This window comes from Acomys russatus, chromosome 11 (assembly GCF_903995435.1).
Source record: "Acomys russatus chromosome 11, mAcoRus1.1, whole genome shotgun sequence".
Taxonomy (NCBI): Eukaryota; Metazoa; Chordata; class Mammalia; order Rodentia; family Muridae; genus Acomys; species Acomys russatus.
This window is the reverse complement of record NC_067147.1, coordinates 56,590,261-56,610,044: the sequence shown is the minus strand read 5'-3', so window position 1 is coordinate 56,610,044 and position 19,784 is coordinate 56,590,261. Positions and strand designations below refer to the sequence as shown.

The 19,784-nt window shown below is 47.2% G+C and overlaps 1 protein-coding gene across 1 annotated transcript in view; it reads left to right on the top strand.

The window, feature by feature from the left end:
- The first annotated feature begins 681 nt into the window (after positions 1-681).
- Dnah8 (dynein axonemal heavy chain 8) overlaps positions 682-19,784 on the top strand; it is a 228,670-nt gene continuing 209,567 nt past the window's right edge. Inside the window, exons 1-7 of the mRNA XM_051153391.1 lie at positions 682-900; positions 1,015-1,149; positions 5,436-5,520; positions 6,853-7,004; positions 10,870-11,059; positions 12,517-12,680; positions 16,325-16,501. Of these exons, the coding sequence (XP_051009348.1) occupies positions 856-900; positions 1,015-1,149; positions 5,436-5,520; positions 6,853-7,004; positions 10,870-11,059; positions 12,517-12,680; positions 16,325-16,501 (948 nt within the window). The 5' untranslated portion in view covers positions 682-855. The remainder of the gene's footprint in view (positions 901-1,014; positions 1,150-5,435; positions 5,521-6,852; positions 7,005-10,869; positions 11,060-12,516; positions 12,681-16,324; positions 16,502-19,784) is intronic.

Below are 19,784 nucleotides of genomic sequence, written 5' to 3'. Positions count from 1 at the left end.
TAGGGATGGTAGCACCTACAGTGGGCCCTCTATTATCAGTTAACTATCAGGAATCTATTCTACAGACATGCCCATAGGCCAATCTGACGTAGGTAATTCCTCAACTGAGGGTTTCATCTTCCCACCCAAAGTGTGTCAAGTTGACAAGATTAGCCATAGTTGGGAGAAATAAACACACCCAGTGGTCAAGTTGTTTGCACAACTCTCAAGGAAAATGCTTTCTTTTTTTTTTTTTTTTTTTTTTTTTTGGTTTTTCGAGACAGGGTTTCTCTGTGTAGCCTTGGCCATCCTGGACTCACTTTGTAGACCAGGCTGTCCTCGAACTCACAGCGATCCGCTAGCCTCTGCCTCCTGAGTGCTGGGATTAAAGGCGTGCGCCACCACGCCCAGCTGGAAAATGCTTTCTAATTCTAGATTTTGACGTTGAAGATCTTCTGCTGGAGGAAAGCTTGTTGAAAGATGGAGTCCGACGGAGGCGAGCTAGCACCACCTCCGAGTGAAGAGGCTCCTCCTCCGATGGAAGAGGGAGCTCCGCCCCCTCCACCTCCGGGGGACACTGCCCCTCCCTCGGAGCAGACCCTGCCCCCTGAAGTGGACGTGGCCCCGCCCCCCACGGGAGAGGCCGGCCCCGGAGAAGAGGCTCCGCCCACCCCGGGCGAAGATGCCACGCCCCCGTCTGTACAGGGCAGTAGTCCTCCCGTGACTGACTATAGGAGTCTGATTCCCTCCGATGAGGAGACAGCAGAGACCGAGGATGACCAGACCAGGGTCCGGCAGAGGATCACCCCGAGGCCTGTGCAGTCAGTGCTGTCGGATGGGCAGTCTTCCCGTCGGTCCTCCAAGTTCCGCCGAAGTATGAGTGGCATTCCGAACCTCCAAGAGACGCTCAAAGAGAGACAGGTTTGCAGCTCATAGGGCTTGCCATGGGAAAGTCCTGGGAGTTTCCGTTGTTTGGAAATGCATTTCTTCATACTTACATGCGTACATTTTCAGACATGTTTTCACTTCTTTTAGGCGAGATTTAGAGAAGCAAGGGAGAACCGGAAAATGAGAATTGACCCCTCATATAAATACATATTTGAAATTATAGGAGAAAAGCTCGGGCTGGATGTGGCAACCGTGGAAGAACTAATTTTGGATTGCCCATCGGTAAGCTGAAGTCTTACCCTCATTTGTTTTTGCTTTCCCCTTTATTTGGGGTGGGAGCGTGTGTGCGCGTGGGCCTCCGGTGCCTTCCTCTACCACTCTCCACCCTGGAAATGCGCTTGTTGAACAAGAAGTGCCATAGTGAACATTGGGATGGAAATAGGGTATGGTTTACTAGGTCACCAAAGTTCCCCCTTTAGAATACACCTTATGGTCAAGGCTGGCTTCATGGACGTGTGCGCTGTGGAACTGTACAGGCTCTTAGGCTCGGTTTCTCTCCCCCCCCCCCCCCCCTTTTCTTCCTTTCCTTCTCTCTCTTTCTCTCTCTCTCTCTCTCTCTCTCTCTCTCTTTTGGTTTTTCAAGACAGGGTTTCTCTGTGTAACAGCTCTGTCTGTCGTGGAATTCACTCTGTAGACCAGGCTAGCCTTGAACTCACGGAGATCCACCTGCCTCTGCCTCCTAAGTGCTGGGATTAAAGGCATGTGCCACCACCACCCGACCTTGTCTTGAAGTTTTTAAATGATCCTTCATTTCTTTCTTTCTTTCTTTCTTTTTTTTTAAGATTTGTTTATTTATTATTTATACAGTACTCTTCCTGCACGCCAGAAGAGGGCATCAGATCTCATTATAGATGGCTGTGAGCCACCATGTGGTTGCTAGGAATTGAACTCAGTACCTTTGGAAGGACAGACAGTACTCTTAACCTCTGAGCCATCACTCCAGCCCTGATCCTTCATTTTCATTTTGCCCTGAGCCATACAAATTTTGCCAGTAGTCTTGGCTATCAGCAATATTACCTTAACAATAAGAGGATTCTCTCTATCTTTCTCAAGCTGTGTTTTAATGCCTTTCCTTCTCAAGCCTATGTGGGCTCCTTTGGTAACTCTGGCACTATGTCTTCCTGCAGACCACTTAGAAGCCAGTAGGGGAAAAACCCTGTCTTGAAAAACAATACAAAAGCCAGCGGGGGAATGGCTGGCAGATGAAGAGAAGGCCAGTTTCATAAAGGGATTGCTCTGTAGGTCTCATGAGCCAACCACCATTCTTATACTTGTTTGGGGAGGAAACAGGATAGGCAATCAACCTTGTGTTACACCTGCAAATTGCTATGCCATTTCGGTGCCTAGAATTGCATACTAGAAGCTGTACTGGAATCCTAGCACCTCTGCAGGAGGTGTAGGCACAGACACTGGGGCCCGCCCCCCCTGCCTCCAGGGGAGAATGGCTGCTGTGGCTGAGTGGAGAAGTACTGTAGGGTGGTTGAGCCTGCTGTCATGATTGCCACCTAGACTTCCGAGCTGGTGTTCCCTGTTTGGGGGGAAAAAAAAAAAAAAAAAGACTTTCTCATGCTAACACGAGAGTGCAGGTTTGTTTGTGCAGACCCTCTGTATCATTACTTTTCTGTTGCTGTGATAAAATACCAAGACCAAAAGCAACTTAGAGAATAAAGGTTTTAGTTGGCTTACAGCTCCAGAGGACTAGAGAGGCCATGACCGCAAGCAGGGAGGCACGGTGACGGGAGCAGGAAGTGCGCGATCCCATTTCTATACACGTACCGGAAGCAAACAGAACAGGAAGTAGAACCAGGCTATAAACACCACTTGCGTACGTCTTCAGCAAGGCTGCATCCCCTAAAGGTTCTATTACCTTCCCACAGCACCATCAACAATCCATCCACTACAGGCAAGTCGCAGTGGCAGGAACTGAGGTGGCAGGTCACATTACATCAGCAGTCAGGAAGCAGAGACTGGAGAGAAAGTGGGGTCAATAGCAGGGTGTGGTGGTGCACGCCTTTAATCCCAGCACTCGGGAGGCAGAGGCAGGTGGATCACTGTGAGTTCGAGGCCAGCCTGGTCTACAAAGCAAGTCTAGGACAGCCAAGGCTACACAGAGAAAACCTGTCTCGAAAAATGGGGGGGGGGGGAGGGGAGTCAAGCTTTAACACACACACACTCTAGGGCCGGCTCCTCAGGGACTGACTTCATCTACCTACTGAGGTTTCCACAACCTTCTAGAATAGCACTAACAGCTGCAGACCGAGTGTTGAGATGCCAAGGCCATGGAGGACATTTTATGTTTAAACCATTACAGTTTTTGGGTATCATGTATAGAAAAATGGGTATATGGGAAACTATCATTTTAATGTGAAACCCGACATTAGTCTAGGATAAAAGGCAGCTTATTAGAGGGAATAATAAAGACATTACTTTGGTGTTCCTGGCATGATGGTTCTTTTCATATCAGGTCTATTTTCTCCTTGTGCCTACCTCTGTCCTGTGGCCTAGAAAGCTGGTGTCATTGTGACTGCACATGTGGGCACCCTTGCTATCTGGCTTCTGCCTAATTGTCTGGTTGCTCCTACTTGGCCATACACATCCCTACCTTAAATTCCTGCAAAGGGCTTCATTCATGCACCTATGCATGTGTGCACATGTATGTGCCTGTGGAGGACCAGAGATTAATATTGGTGGCTTTCTCTCTCCCTCCCCCCACCTCTCTCTCTCCCTCTCTCTGTGTCTGTCTGTCTGTCTGTCTCTCTCTCCCCCTCTCTGTGTCTGTTTCTGTCTTTCCCTCTGTCTCTCTACCATGTATATTTGTGTGTATGACTTATTTTTCTGTGTTTTGCCTGTGTATACATATGTGCACCCTATGCATGTTGGATACGTGTAGAAGTTAGAAGAGGGCATCAGGTTCCCTGGAACCCAAGTTGCTAATTGTTGTGAGCCAACATGTGGGTGCTGGGAACCAAACCTAGGTGGAGAAGATGGCTAGTTGATAAAGCACTTGCCTTGCAAATGTGAGGACCTAAGGTCGGTCCCCAGGGCCCATGCTATAAAAAAGACAAATCCCTAGCTTGGCTCCGTAGTCTGTTGTTATAATCTCAGCTAGGGAAGCAGAGATGAGTGAATCCCTAGGTTTCATTGGCCAGCTTGCCCAGCCCACCTGGGGAGTTTCAGATGAGCAAGAGGCCTTGTCTCAAACAGGTGGACAGTGCCTGGGGAACATCTGAACTCACCCTCTGGCCTCTAAATGCCTAAACACATGTATACAAAAACCTGCACACATGGGTACACACACACACACACACACACACACACACACACACACACACACACACACACACACACACACACACACACACACACACCCCTTCCCATGTATGCATTACCCAAACCAGCCACCCATCAGCCAACCAATCAATCAACCAACAAACCAAGTGTGCCAGTTGGCTTTTGTCCACTTGATAGACACCTAGACACCCATGGGAAAAGGAGATCCCCGTTGAGGACTAGTCTCAGGCTGGGCAAGTCTTGATGGTTAATTAATGCAGGAGGGCCCCACTCACTGTGGGCAGTGCCATCCCTGAGCTTGTGGGCCCTGGCTGAACAAACCAGGGGAAGCAAGTGTGGTCTCTGTGTTAGTTCCTTCCTCCAAGTCCCTTCCTGCCTTGCTTCCTTCAAGGATGGGCTGTAGCCTGTGAAATAACACTTTTTCTCTCCAAGTTGCTCTTGGGCATGGTGCTTACCACAGCAATAGAAAGCAAACTAGGCGCTGGGCGGTGGTGGCACACGCTTTTAATCTCAGCACTCGGGAGGCAGAGGCAGGCGGATCGCTGTGAGTTCGAGGCTAGCCTGGTCTACAAAGCGAGTCCAGGACAGTCACAACAAGAAATGAAGTTCACCTGTGTTCCCTGTCCCTCAGTACTGAAATTAGTTTAGTGCTAATCTTTTCTCGCATGTTCCTGCTCTTTGATCTATTTATTTTCATCCCCACTCCCTTTCTTTTTTACTTAAAAAAAAAATATTTTTTTTAAGACAGGGTTTCTCTGTGTAGCCCTCGCTATCCTGGAACTCACTTTGTAGATCAGGCTGGCCTCAAATTCAGGGGTCTACCTGCCTCTGCTTCCCGAGTTCTGGGACTAAAGGCAGCGTGTGCCACTACCTCTGCCACTGCTGCCCTTCCCCTGCTCCCTCCCAACCACCCCCAGTGGCTTTTAGTTTTGAGAGAGGATTTCTCAAACTTGTCTAGGTTAGCCGTGAAACTGCTCAGTATTCCCGGCAGGCCTTGAACCTGTGGTCCCCCTGCCTCGGCCTCTCAAGAAGCTGAGATCACAGACCTAGACTACCAGGCCTTTCAGGACGGGCTTTGAGTCTTATTTTCTATATCTGAAAAGGGACATTGACTAAGAAGCTACATGAAGTACATGAAGTTAAGTACAGGAATCACTTAATTTTATTGGAACGCCAAAGTTACTTTATTGATCCTTATTTTCTCTTTCATTTAATAGCTGGACTCATTCACTCATTTTTTTGAGAAAGGTGGCTGTAAGACACTGAAGATTTTGTACCAGGAAGGAGAAGCGCCTGGCCTTGGTAAGGATGCTTTATGAAGGCCCTTGGCTTGAACCGAGCTGATGAACGTTGAAGTGCAGCCTGTTTTCCCCTTTTTTGCCGGTTGATGATTTCCACTTTTGCAGAGAAAACTTGACCAGAAACCATTGTTAAAAAAATTTTGGGGCGGGGGCAGGGCTGGAGAAATGGCTCAGTGGTTAAGAGCACCGCCTGCTCTTCCAGAGGTCCTGAGTTCAAGTCCCAGCAACCACATGGTGACTCACAACCATCTATAATGTTATCTGATGCCCTTTTCTGCAGATAAAGCACTCATACAATAAATAAATCTTAAAAAACATTTTTTTTGGATGGGTTGGAGAAGTGTCTCATCTGTTAAAAGCACTTGCTGCTCTTACAAGGAGACCCAGGTCCATTTCTCAGCACCCACCTGGTTGCTCACAGCCATCCAGCACTCCAATTCCAGGGCATTTGATGTCTTCTTCCTTCCTTCCACTGGTGTTGTACGCATTTGGTACATAGACATACATGCTGGCCAAACAAACATTCTTGTACGTAAAAGCAAAATAAATCTTTGAAAAGCATTGTCTTATGAACACTCCAGGGTCATCAAGATGGCTCCATCAAGTAAAGGCACCACCTAAGCTGCATGACTAATTTCCGTCTATAGGACCCACAAGGTGGAAGGATAGAATTAATGCCTACAGGTTGTCTTCCGACTTCCACATGCACCCTGTGTCACTTGTGTGTGTAAACACAAAATAATTTTTTAAAAATTCCATCTTCAGAGCCAATACTTTGAGGCATCACTGTCACGATTTAGCAAGAGATGTCAGAGACATCGCCTCTGTTGGGAAATACAGTTTTTCCATTAGACTTTAATTGCAGTTCCCTAGAACAGGTGGGCCGTTTTGTCCGTATGTTTTCAGATGGCTAGAAGCAGTCACGCTGCCTCTCTGGAGCCCGGCAGCTGCCCCTTGTGGCCCTGTCTCGATGTCTTGTGCCTGCTGCAGCTGTTAGTTTCAACATCTGGCTTTCCTATATTACGCCTAAGATAATTAATGTGCAACTGGGTTACTATACTTTTGTTTCAGTAGCTACAGACTTGGGTTGTCCTTTTAGACTCAGACTATTTTGAAAAATTAGTGTGTGTGTGCTCGTGTGCATGTGCATGTGTGTATTCGTGTGCACTTGCACACGTGTGTATGGGGAACAGGGGCTGGAGGACAACCTCAGGCTCTCGCATTGGCGTGGGGCCTGCTGTTAGGCTACGCTTGCTGGCCATTAGGCAGCCGCTTACGTGCGGCGTCGGTTCTGTTACCGTACGTATGCTCAGTCCTTGACGTTTGCTTCCAGAATGTGGTCGAACTATCACTGGAGTACCCAAAGGCGCAAAGATGATGAGACTGTTTATAGATAACGCATCTCCAGAAAAACTAAAAGGGTTGTGCATGTTTTTTGTTCGATGTCGTAATGATGTTGCCATTAATACTAAAAGCGTTTATGAGGTATGTTTTAAGACGCCGATAGCTTTCCATGCTTCCCCAGTCCCCTTACTCTCCTCTCCTGTATGTTCGACTGAACTGAGTTATAAGGAAACACTGTATTTGCATACTCAAAGAAACTAAGGTACTGGCTATAATAGAGCTGAGTTGTTGTCATCCTACAGATACTGCCTTTAAAAGTCTATGTTTTGAAATTTTAAAGTTTATGTTTTTGAGACCAGTCTGGCGTTGAGCTCAACACACATGTGCGCATGCGCGCGCGCGCACACACACACACACACACACACACACACACACACACACTATACACATACACACTATACACCCCACACACATACACACCACACACAACATATACACACATATCACACACACATACCCCCCCCACACATACACCATACACACAAACACACATCACACACACACATACACCCCACATACATCACACACATACACACACACCATATACACACACATACACACAGAGCTAACGTCCTCTGAACCCCTAATTCTCCCACTCCACTTCTCAAGGGCTGGGATCACAGCTGTGCATCACGGTTTTACTTTGCTTTCTGCTGCTAGAATAAAATACTGGCCTCAAGCAAGCTGGGGAAGGAAGGCTTCCTTTCCCTTCCACTTCCAGATCATGCTCCAACATTGAGGAAAGTTGCAACAGGACCTGAAAACAGAGACCATGAGGGACACTGCTTATTGGCTTGGCCCCCATGGCTCGCTTGCTCATCCTGCTTTCTTATAGAAGGCAGGACCATCTGCCTCTGGGTAACACAGTGGATTGGGCCCTCCCATAGCAATTAATCAGGAAAGTGTCTCTCAGACATGCCCACAGGCCAGTCTACCAGAGAAAGTTCCTCAGTTAAGCTTCCCTCTTCCCAGGTGACTCTAGCTTATGTCAGTTTGACAAAAACTAAACAGGGTAGCCACCAGCCCTACAGTTTATAAAAATGCGCCTTCTTCTGTACCGTGCACACAGAGTTACCATATGTCCCTTCTTTAGGGGTATTTTCGATTCTGTTCGTATTACCTTAAGCTCTAGTACACCTATTCTTTGCTTAGCGTTTTACATTTTTAGTCATTTTAGGAGAAGGAGGAGCTAGCTGCCTTAGAGTCTAGACGCTGTTAGCCTAGTTTGGGGAAGGCTGGGCCACAGGCTGGAAATGGCAAGTAGAGTTAGGTAGGCCAGGATTTGCTTCCAAGCCTCATCGCTGGCTAGTGCTGTCTCCTTCGGCAAGTGGCTCATCCTTTCTGAGAGATGAGCATGCCTGAATGGGGACTAATGACACCTTCTTTGTTGGATAGCTGTGAGACCTCGGAAGGAACAATTCTCGCTATACTGCCCAACTGATTGTAGATTCTCAGAAAGCATCCCTCCACTCTCTTTCTTACTTTTTGTTTGTTTGTTTGTTTTCCTGAGACAGGGTCTCTCTGTGTAGCCTTGGCTGTCCTGGACTCACTCTGTAAACCAGGCTGGCCTCAAACTCACAGCGATCCACCTGCACCTGCCTCCCGAGTGCTGGGATTAAAGGCGTGCACCACCATGCCTGGCCTCTTTCTTGCTCTCAATGGTCTTACTGCCTACTAGAGTGGGGTATGTAACAAATTCCGTGGAGTTTGACTTCTTTTCTGTTTGTGGAGTTTGACTTCTTTTCTGTTTGTGAGGAAAGACTGCCTTAAGAGAGGCTGTTGAGTGGGCAGTCACTTCTCCAGGGTCCTTGTGGGGACTTCCCTGCGCCTCTGGTGCTGGGTGAGACCCCTGCAGGGGAGGAATCAGCCCTTCCCCCTCTGCTTGCTTTGCTTGTTCTGAACTCTCCTGCGGACGGACGAATGGTCAATTTGTCATCAGTTTCAGTAATGCTCTCTTCAGTTAATATATAATTCATTCTGCTATTTTTAATAATATAGACTGTTAGGATTCTGCTTCAGTCTGCCTACCTGCTGTGGGGGAGTGGCCCTGCCCAAGATTATAAAAGGCCAAACCCTTCTTGTGGCTCGCTCTCTTACCTTTCTCTTTCTTCCTCTCTCACCCTGTCTCTCTGTCTCTCTGCCTCTCTGTCTCTCTCTGGGGTACCCCCTCTCTCCCCCCTTTCCTTCTCTCCCTGTGCTCCACTTAATAAACTCATCTAATATCTGTTGCCCGGCATCTTATTTCCTTACTAATTATCAAATAGACTCTCCCATTCTCTTCCCATTTCCTCTTCCTTTTCCCTTGCCCCCTCCTTTCTCTCACACCTTTTTTCTTACCCCTCCCCTCCTCCTCATTCCCTGTCTTTTCCCTTCCTGCCTTTTCTCACCCCCTAACCCTCTCCTCATACCCCTCCTCTTCCATCCCTTCTCTTCCTTTCTTTTTGTTCTGAGGACCAAATCCTGGGCCTGGCATCTGCCAGCCAGGTGCTCACGCACTCGCTTACCTCTCCAGCCCCCTTGTCTTTGCTTTTGGAGAGAGGGTCTCGCTATGTCACCCAGGCTGACCTTGAATACCTGGATTCAAGTGAACTTGCCTTGGCGTCTTGAGTCGCTCTGACTACAATTGTCTGTGACCGTAACTTACTTACTCTAGGTTTTTAAAAGAGCTGCAGTGATGTGTGTATGTAGTTTAAAGAAGAACAGGTTCTTTGAGCAGGACGAACCTGTACCTCACTCTCCAGAAGCAGTTCTTAGGTCTGTTAGATGGGGCTGGAGGGTTGGCTCAGAAGGTATTCCTTCTAGAGAGGACCCGAGTTCAGTTCTGAGCACCCACGCTGGCGTATAACCGCCAAAAGCAGGTCATCTGACACCTTCTTTTCTGGCCTTCGCAGTCACTGCACTCTTGCACACTGACCTCTGTACATATGCATGCACTTAAAGACATAATACAAATTTAAAAGACTCATAGAATATTCTTTTATTTACCTCCAGACATTGCTAAATTTAGCTCTACAAGTCTCTTTTTTACCATTTTAGGCACCATATGTGGCCTTTCCTCTTTAAATGAGAATTTAGTTGTCTTAAAGAAAAAAAAAAAATCAAAAACAAAAAAACAGAACCTAAACCAGGATCTCACTATAGAGTCCTAGAATTCATTATGTTAATCAGGCTGGCCTGAAAGTCAGAGATCAACCTGCCTCTGCCTCCTAAATGCTGGATTAAAGGCGTGTGCCACCATACCTGGCAATTTAAAATCTTTTGTAACTATGCAAAAGCAATCCCAGTGGAGGCAGAAAGTGCACCAGTGGTTTTCAAAATCATGACAATCAGGAAGATGAGAAAGTGGGCATAAAGGAAGGGGCCATGGCAAGACACAGCCCACAGACAAGTCCCTAAGGACCCATTTCCTCCAACCATGCCCCATCACCTATTTGTACCATTTCTCCATATAATGGCCTCCTTACAGAGGAATTAGTCTGTGGCTTGGTTCAGATGCTCCAGGAGGTAATCGTCTATGGAAACACCACCCCACACACACCCAGAGGCGCACTTCACTAAACTTCTGGGCTTCTTTCAAGTTGACAATGAAGATCTCCCCCCCCCCCCCCCATCCTATTTCACAAGGCTGTTTTCACAAATAGGGCACCTTACACTTGAGGATGTCTTTTTGGGAGAGGCTCAGTCAGTTGCCTTTCCCATGCCTTGGCTGGGTTGCAGAGATTAAAGTACAGATGAGACCGGCATCTCCCGGAGACCCAGTGGGAGTGGCAGACTAGGGCCAGGTTGTGGGTTTGAGAGCTCTACTATTCATAGATGCTTAACCTGTGTCCAGGACCTTACAAACTGTATCAGCTGTTCACTGCAGATGAAAAATAGCTCATGATTTTTTTTCCCCCTCGGTTTTTTAATGGGCTTAACATGTGACAATTGAACACCACCCTTTCAGGATGTGCTATTCACCACCTTGGATGCATCCAACGGCCTCTTGAAAGGAATCGGGAATATGTTACAACTCATATTTCTACCAGCCATTCTTGCAACGAGCAACTGGGGTGCTTTAAACCAGTCCAAGCAGGGTGAATCTGAGAAACATATCTTCACAGAAACCATCAACAGATATCTTTCATTTTTAGATGGTGAGTGTAAGACTTGATGGCAAACAACTCAAAATGAGTTGTGAGATATGTTACTGAAAACAGGGTTTTATAGGGGGGATGGGGGGGGTGGGAGGGGGTGGTGGTGTATATCCAAAAGGAGATGGTATTGAAAGTCACCAGGGGGCCTGGATATGAGATGGGAAACAGGAGACCCCCCCCCCTCTTTACCAGGGGTCTTTGCTGAAATGCATTCTAGTTGGAGGAAGCTTTTCCTGATCTTAGTCAAATATTTGCCACTAAAAGTATATGTACTTGTGCTGGAGAGATGGCTAAGCAGTTCAGAGCATTTGCGCACCAGCCGGGCGGTGGTAGCGCGCACCTTTAATCCCAGCACTCGGGAGGCAGAGGCAGGTGGATCACTGTGAGTTCAAGGCCAGCCTGGTCTACAAAGTGAGTCTAGGACCTCCAAGGATACACAGAGAAACCTTGTCTTGAAAAACAACAACAAAACAAAAGAACATTTGTGGCTCTTCCAAAAAACCCAGGCTTGGTTCCCAGCACCCACACAGCAGCTCACAACCTCCTGTAACTCCAGTTCCAGAGGATCCAACGCCCCCTTCTGACCTCCATGGGTATTGCACATATGTGGTCCACACACATACATGTAAACATAAAATAAGTATTTTTAAGCTGCGTTTTATGATGATGTTTTTAAAACTCTTTTCTATCACTTAATGTAAAAGTATACAATATGAATGATAAAATATTTTTATCACTTAATCTTGCAAAAGTATACAATATGATCCATAAGTCAACTCACAATCTTTCTTTCTTTCTTATGTTTTTTTTTTTTTTTTTTTTGAGGTAGGGTCTCATGTAATCCAGGTAAAATTTGAACTACCTCTGTAGCCCAGGATGGCCTTAAACTCCTGGTCTTCATACTGTCACCTTCACAAGTCCTTGGGTGAAACCTCCACACTCGGCTTATGTGAGGCTGGGGATCCAACTCACGGTTTTGTGCATGCTGAGCAAGCATGCTACCAACTGTGCCCATCCCTAACTGTAGAATTCTATCCTTATAATTCAGGAGACCGTTGGCTTTTCTGTAAATGGTGCGGCTCGAAAGCGCACCTTGATGTTTACCGTATGGGCACTTCTTTGTTGTTGGTTGTTTTGTTTTGTTTTTTTTTTGAGACAGGGTTTCTCTGTGTAACCTTGGCTGTCCTGGACTCACTTTGTAGACCAGGCTGGCCTCGAACTCACAGCGATCTGTCTGCTTCTGCCCTCCCCACGCCCACCCGGCTCGGGCACGTCTTTCTTTCTTTCTTTTTTTTTTTTTGGTTTTTCGAGACAGGGTTTCTCTGTGTAGCCTTGGCCATCCTGGACTCACAGCGATCCGCCTGCCTCTGCCTCCCGAGTGCTGGGATTAAAGGCGTGCGCCACCACGCCCACCCGGCTCGGGCACGTCTTTCTAACGTCCCGTTTTCTTCCTTAAGGTGCTAGAATCAGCATCGAAGGGACAGTGATGTTGAGGAAGGTAGACAATGTCGACTTCTCCAAACTGCTTACCTTTGAGGAAGTCACAGCTGCAGCGAGCAACTCGGAGATGGTGCATCAGCTGGAGGAGGTGCTGATGATATGGTACAAGCAGATAGAGCAGGTGAGGCCACCCCCCTTGCCCTCGTCTTGTGGCTCAGAGCCGTGACAGTCCCCGCCCCTCCCCCTCTCCCCCCCCCCCCCCCCCCCCCCCCGCCTTCCCGCCCCTCGTCCCACCCCCATGCATGACTTACGTTTTGTTAATACTCTCCATGGAAGAGAGGAAGGGGGAAATGACACAGTGAAGAGCCACAGAGACAGACGGTGCACGAGCACATCCTGGGTGGCCCATGGGAGCGTTGCTCGTGTCAAATAGGTTCAGCCTAGGTTTCCGTATCAGCGTTCCAATGCCAAGTCCACAGCAGCAAATACAAATAGCCAAAACACTCTGAATGTAACATTAATATAATTCCTGATTGTTTCGTGGTTCTTCTTGCTGTATGTAGTTCATTTTACATATGTGTTATAGTATAAATGTATATGTAAAAAAGAAAAAAGAAAAAAATCACCTAAAACACACAGATATTGATATTCTATACATAAAATAGATATTTTAATATGTTATTAATATGGTCATAGAAATGCTAATATTGTGTTTAAATGCTATGTAATATTTATACATGAATGACCATACCTAGAGTCTGTGAATATATAATGCAAATATATATTTAGAAATTGTAAAAAAAAAAAAATAGTAGGTATTAAACTTGGGGCAGTGGAGATGGCTTGTTTGTTAAAGTTCTTGCCACTGTACATGTGAGGACTTGAGTTCAATACCCAGCAGCCACCTAAAAAGCCATGTGTGGTGGCATGCACCTGTAACCACAGCACTGGGGGAACAGGGCCGGGTGGGTCCCTGACACCTATTGGCCAGTTGGTCTAGCCTAACTGGTGAGCTCTGGGACCCAGTGAGAGACCCAGTCTCAAAACCAAGTAGATGGCGCCAGAGGAGTGACGACTGGGCTTGACTTCTAGCCTCTGAACAACACGTGTACCCACGGGCATGCACACCCACACAACATGAGCACACAGATGCAAAGCCTAGTAATAAGGGCAGAACTCTCTCTCGTGATTTAATAACCTTCCAAAGCCCTTACCGCCAAATGCTGACTGCCAGGCCATGGGTATCATTTTCAAAGCCCCACTCCCATCACTTAATGTTTCCTTTCACCCATTTCCTGTTCACTCAAGTGCATTCTCTGTGAAGAGACATCACGACCAAGGCAACTCAGTGGCTTCCTTATAGTTTCAGAGGCTTAGACCAATACCATCATAGCAGAGAACATGGCGACAGGCAGGCGCAGTGCCAGAGAAGTCGTTGAGAGGTAGAGCCTGGGCCTGATTTAGGCTTTTGAAACCCCAAACCTCACCCCCAGTGATATACTTCCTCCAACAAGGCCACACCTCCCAATCCTTCTAATCCTTTGAAATGGTTCTACTCCCTGGTGACTAAGCATTTAAATATATGAACCTATGGGACCATCTTATTCAAACCATCACAGAGGCTGAACATCACAAGACAGCAGTACTGTTGTGGCCCAGCACAGGTGGTGGCACTGCAGTGACCTGGAAGATGGGACTAACTGAGGCAGACAGAGCAGCACAGTCTCTGGGGCATTTTTCTGGGATTAGGATGTGCCTCTTCCTTGATGGGTGCTCTGGCGAAGTGGCTAACCTAAGCTCCCCTGGCTCACACCCCAGCTCTGCACCACAGCTGGGGGCGTGTCCCTGAGCTTCAGCCTCCTCCTCTCCCTCTGTGAGACCCGTGAGTGTGGGGATCCTGAGGCAGCCCCATAGACCAGTGTCTGGACTTAGAGGTGAAGTAGGGGTTAGCTCTGTTGGGTCTTATGGCTTGGTAGACCCAGTTGGAGAAATGAGGTCGTCAGCTGGCTGTGGGGGGCGGAGCTCAGGGAAGATACAGAGCTGTGGGCTCAGAAGGAGCTGAGGCCTGAGTACAGGTGACACCTTGGGTAGGGAGGACCTGGAAGCCATCCAGTCAAACAGTTGACAGTGACTCTCACCATGAAGAGGAAATTCTGAGGGGAAAGGGGAAGGGAGGGGAGGCAGGATGAGCCACTCTGCAGGTGAGAGGCATCAGGCTGCAGTTCAGGTGAGGCCTTTGAACCGACAGGGATGCACTGAGGAACCCATTCCTTGCTGAGGTTGTGTCTTAGTTAGGGGTTTATTGCTGTGAAGAGACACCATGACCATGGCAACACCTATAGAGGAAAACATTTAAGGGTTTAGTCCATTATCGTCATGGTGCTAAGTGTGGTGGCACACAGGCAGACATGGTGCTGGAGCAGGAGCTGAGAATTCTACGTCTTGATCCAAAGGCAAAGGAAGTGACTGCCACATTGGGTGTGGCTTGAGCTTCTGAGACCTCAAAGCTGACCCTCTAGTAACACACTTCCTCCAGCAAAGCCACACCTTCTCCAACAAGGCCACACCTCCTAATGGCGCCTTCCAAACCACCACAGTGCTTTTGCAGAGGACTTGAGTTTAGTTCCCAGCAGGCACCCATACGCATAGCGGCTCACAACCAGCTATAACTCCAGTTTCAGGGGATCTGATGCCTTCTCTGACTTCCATGGGCACTACATGTACACGGGTCACCTACAAATATGCAGACAAACACTCATATGCATAAAATAAAATAAATCTTAAAAAAGGAAGTGACTTTACATGGCACAAAGAACCAGAAAGAAGAAGAAGAAGAAAGAAGAGGAAGAAGGAAAAATTGTATTTCGCTAGATAGACATTTTGGCATTTATGTTGTATCAGCTATCCGTTATTTAAGGAAGCAGGGGTTGGTGTTTCTATTCCCTCCATAAGTAATTTCTCCTTCTGCTGTTACAGAGGACAGTAATGCATATGTAACAGCTGCCTTTGCTCAGGCTTCCTCCTTGTAGGCTCAGGAGTCTCTCAGTGGAATCCCTCAGAGCGTTTGCGTATAGGTCTCATACTGGACAGTATTATGCCCTCCTAACAGAGATTGCTGTAGTTTCGCTTTCAGTACTGTAACAGAATACCCTGACAAGAAGCAGGGCTGGGAATATATCTTACGGTAGAGTGCTTACCTAACGCATATAAAACTCTTAAGTTTAGTTCCCAGTATCTCACACACACACACACACACACACACACACACACACACACACACACAGCCATTATATCAGGTGTGCGATGCTATCAAGATCAACTCTGCACTATGTTGAGTACTGCCGGGGTTGGCCACATCTGGTGGTTGCTTAGGCTTCTTCCTTGCTGACCTACACGTGCAGCTCATTTACTTAGTTTTCTTTTGGATTGATTGGTGTTATCTTGTTGAGCTGCTTGACTCTACATACTGTTTTCCAGATTTTTTTTTTTTTTTTTTGTCTTGTGAGACAAGGTTTCTTTGGTAGTCCTGGCTGTCTTAGACTCCAGGCTGGCCTCGAACTCATAGAGATCCACCTGCCTCTGCCTCCCAAGTGCTGGGATTAAAGGTGTGCGCCACCACGCCCGGCTGTTTTCCAGATCTTAATTCCTTATTGTTCCTCTCATGTCATGTCTTCATTTGGCAGGCTGTATTTGGTGATGATAGAAGTCTGAAATTTTAAGTTTTTATTTATTTTATTTATATGTGTGTTTTCCACATGCATGCAGTTCCCACAGCAGCCAGAAGAGAGGGGGCCACAGGTGGTCGTGATAATAATTCTATTTCAGGTCCTTATTGAGAGTGAGCAGATGAGAAAAGAGGCCGATGATTCAGGTCCACTCACTGAACTGGAGCACTGGAAACGCATGTCGGCCAAGTTCAACTACATCATTGAGCAGATTAAGGGGTCCAGCTGCAAGGCTGTCATAAACGTGCTTAACGTTGCACACTCCAAGCTGTTAAAGGTAAGAGGCCTTTCCCTGTAAACCCTGATGTGCTTTATAACAACTTATTAGAAAATAACCCTTTTCAAAGTGCTTCTTAAATGCCCCACGGAGGGCTAGGCTATTGGCTCCCCAGGAGCTGGAGTTACAGGCAGTTGTGAGCCACCCAGCTGCCATAGCTGGGAGCCTGTCTCACGGCAGCAAGCGGCGTCAATGCTGAGCAATCTCCCTTACTCCCACCTTGCTCACTAAGCAGGCTAGGCTCACCTGAGAGCCCCAGAGAACCTGGCCCCACCTCCCCAGCTCTGGAGTTACACATGTTCCACTGTACTCAACTTTTTTGACATGGGTTCTGGGGTGCAAACCCCAGGCCTTCTTGTTTTGCAACAAGCACTTTTGGAGTAAGCGCCCCCCCCCCCACCCAGTGTCCCCAAAAGTGTATCATTGTTGCTAGGAACTCCACACTTTCCTAGTCATTACGCAATACGCTGCAGGCTGGTTCAGTCAGTGTAGTTAGCCCCACTGTGCCATAGGACAGCTGATTTCCCCGTCTAGCTTTGTTTTGGTGCCCTTCCCAGTCGGAGAGCCACTATTACATCTTGTTCTACGGTGTCCGACACGGCTTCTCGGTCCACAGTAGGCATGTGTTGAGAAGTGTCAAGCTTTGGATCAGCTTTCTTACTTAACCACCGTAATTCCCAGCTGAGGGAACAAAGATCCATTTCTCAGTTTTGACAGTTCATCTATGGAGCGCCACCCAGAGAAATGGCCTTTTTTTTTTTTGTAAGCTGTTTGGGGAATTGTAAGTCAATAGAGACTTGTAGAGGTAAAGATCCACCCTGGAGAGGTGGCTCAGTGGTTAAGAGCATTTGCTGCCCTCACAGAGGGACCTGGTTGTACATGGCACCTGGCAACCTTCTGCCAAGTCTAGATCCAGGATGTCTGACGTCCTCCTCTGGCTTCCTTGGCTGCTACACACATGTGGCTTGTACGGACATACGTGCAGACAAACACTCCACACATAAAATAGGAAAACGGCAAACCTTAAGATAGTAATAATAAAGAGCTACACGAAAAGACAAAAGTTCTGCTCAGCACACACACACACACACAACCACTTCACACAGCTTTCCCTAGGGATCATTTTTATGATTAAAAAAAAAGGTTAATTTATTTTTAATTTATGCATATGAGTGTTTTGCCTGCACGCATGTCTGTGTGCTGCGTGAGTGACTGGTGTCTGCTGAAGAGAAAAGGGCATTGGGTTCCTTGGAACTGTGGCTAAAAGCAGTTGTGAGCTGCTGTGTGGGTTCTGGGGATCGAACCCCGGTCTTCTGCAACAGCAGGACGTGCTCTAAGCACTGAGCAATCCCCACTTCCCATTCTCTTTTTTTTTTTTTTTAAAGATTTATTTATTGTAGCCGGGCGTGGTGGCGCACGCCTTTAATCCCAGCACTCGGGAGGCAGAGGCAGGAGGATCGCTGTGAGTTCGAGGCCAGCCTGGTCTACAAAGTGAGTCCAGGACAACCAAGGCTACACAGAGAAACCCTGTCTCGAAAAACCAAAAAAAAAAAAAAAAAAAAAAAAAAAAGATTTATTTATCGCAAATGACTGCTTTATCTGCAGAAGAAGGCACCAGATCTCATTATAGATGGTTGTGAGCTACCGTGTGGTTGCTGGGAATTGAACTCAGGACCTCTGGGAGAGCAGGTGGTGCTCTTAATCACTGAGCTATCTCTCCAGCCCCCCACTTCCCATTCTTGATTCTGAAGGATAACCACGGTGCTGCTGAGCTCTGCCTACAGCGTTAGAAGGCTTCTCTAGCCCACAGCTCCATGCTCCCCAACAGTTCTTTCCGCAAGCCAGTTTGTAAGGCCTGAGAGCCACGTGGTCAGGCCCACTGCAGTAATGATCTCCTGTCTCTGACACCAGTCAGTCCTCTCTATCTTTTTCATCACTGTGAGAGGACATTAGAATGTCCAAAGGAGGAAATGCTCATTTTTGGCTCACGGTTTCAGAACTATTACTCCATCATTGCATGGAAGGCCCGGTGGAGTTCATAGAAGCAGGAGTGTGAGGCAGAGGCTTTTAACATGGTGCAGACCAGGAGACAGAGAAAATACACTGCTCTCTGTGGAGGCCTTCCTCTACCAGCTGGGCCACACCTCCTAAAGCTTTTCTACAGCCTTCAAAATAGTTCTACAAGATGAGAGTCAAGCATTGAGCCTTTGAGCCACGTTTAATATTCAAAGTCCAAGGTTGGAGAGATGGCTCAACAGTAAAGAGCACTGACTGCTTGCTCTTTCAGAGGTCCTGAGTTCAATTCCCAGCAACTACATGGTGGCTTATAATCATCTATAATGTGATCTGACACCCTCTTCTGGAGTGCAGGCATACATGTAAATAGAGCACTCATATATGTAAAATAAATAAATAAATCTTTTTTTAAAAAAGATGCAGCTGGGTGTGGTGGCGCACGCCTTTAATCCCAGCACTTGGGAAGCAGAAGCAGGTGGATTGCTGTGAGTTTGAAGTCAGCCTGGTCTACAAAGTGAGTCCAGGACAGCCAAGGCTACACAGAGAAACCCGGTCTCAAACAAACAAACAAAACAAAAACAAACAAACAAAAAAGATTCGAAGTCCAACAAAAAAAAAGTTGATTTCCAATTGAGTCCATTTTGCTAATAAGAATATTTCCTTTGAATCATGTTGCGGTGATGTGACTCACTGCCGAAGACCTTATGACTTACAATGCCATAAGCCTTAGGACCTTGAAAAAAATCATTCTAAGTAGAAGCAGGCCCAGTCCAAGTCTATAGACAGGATGTTAACTACAAAGGAATGGCCTTTGTTTTTAGCCAATCATTTAATGCCCTTATAGCATCAAGTCTTAAGCCCTGCAAGAAAAGGAGGTATCAGGGGCTGGAGAAATGGCTCAGTGGTTAAGTGCCCTTAACCCTTCTTCCAGAGGACCCTAGTTTTCGTTCTCCCATCCACACCAGGCTACAGGTTACAATCACCTGTAACTTCAGCTCCAGGGAATCTGATGCCCTCTTCTGGCCTCCTCAGGTACCTACACTCCTGCACCTCTCTCCCTACCCCATAATGTAATCTGTAACTGGATTTACTGCTTTGTGGGTTCTTTTTCTCACCCTTTATCTCCCAGGTTTTACCCACTATCACTAGAGAGAGAGAGACACAGAGAGAGAGGAGAGGAGGAGAGAGGAGAGGAGAGAGAGGAGAGAGAGACTAAGACACACAGAAAGAGGCAGAGATCTTTGAATCTAATTTCTTTCTTCCTGTT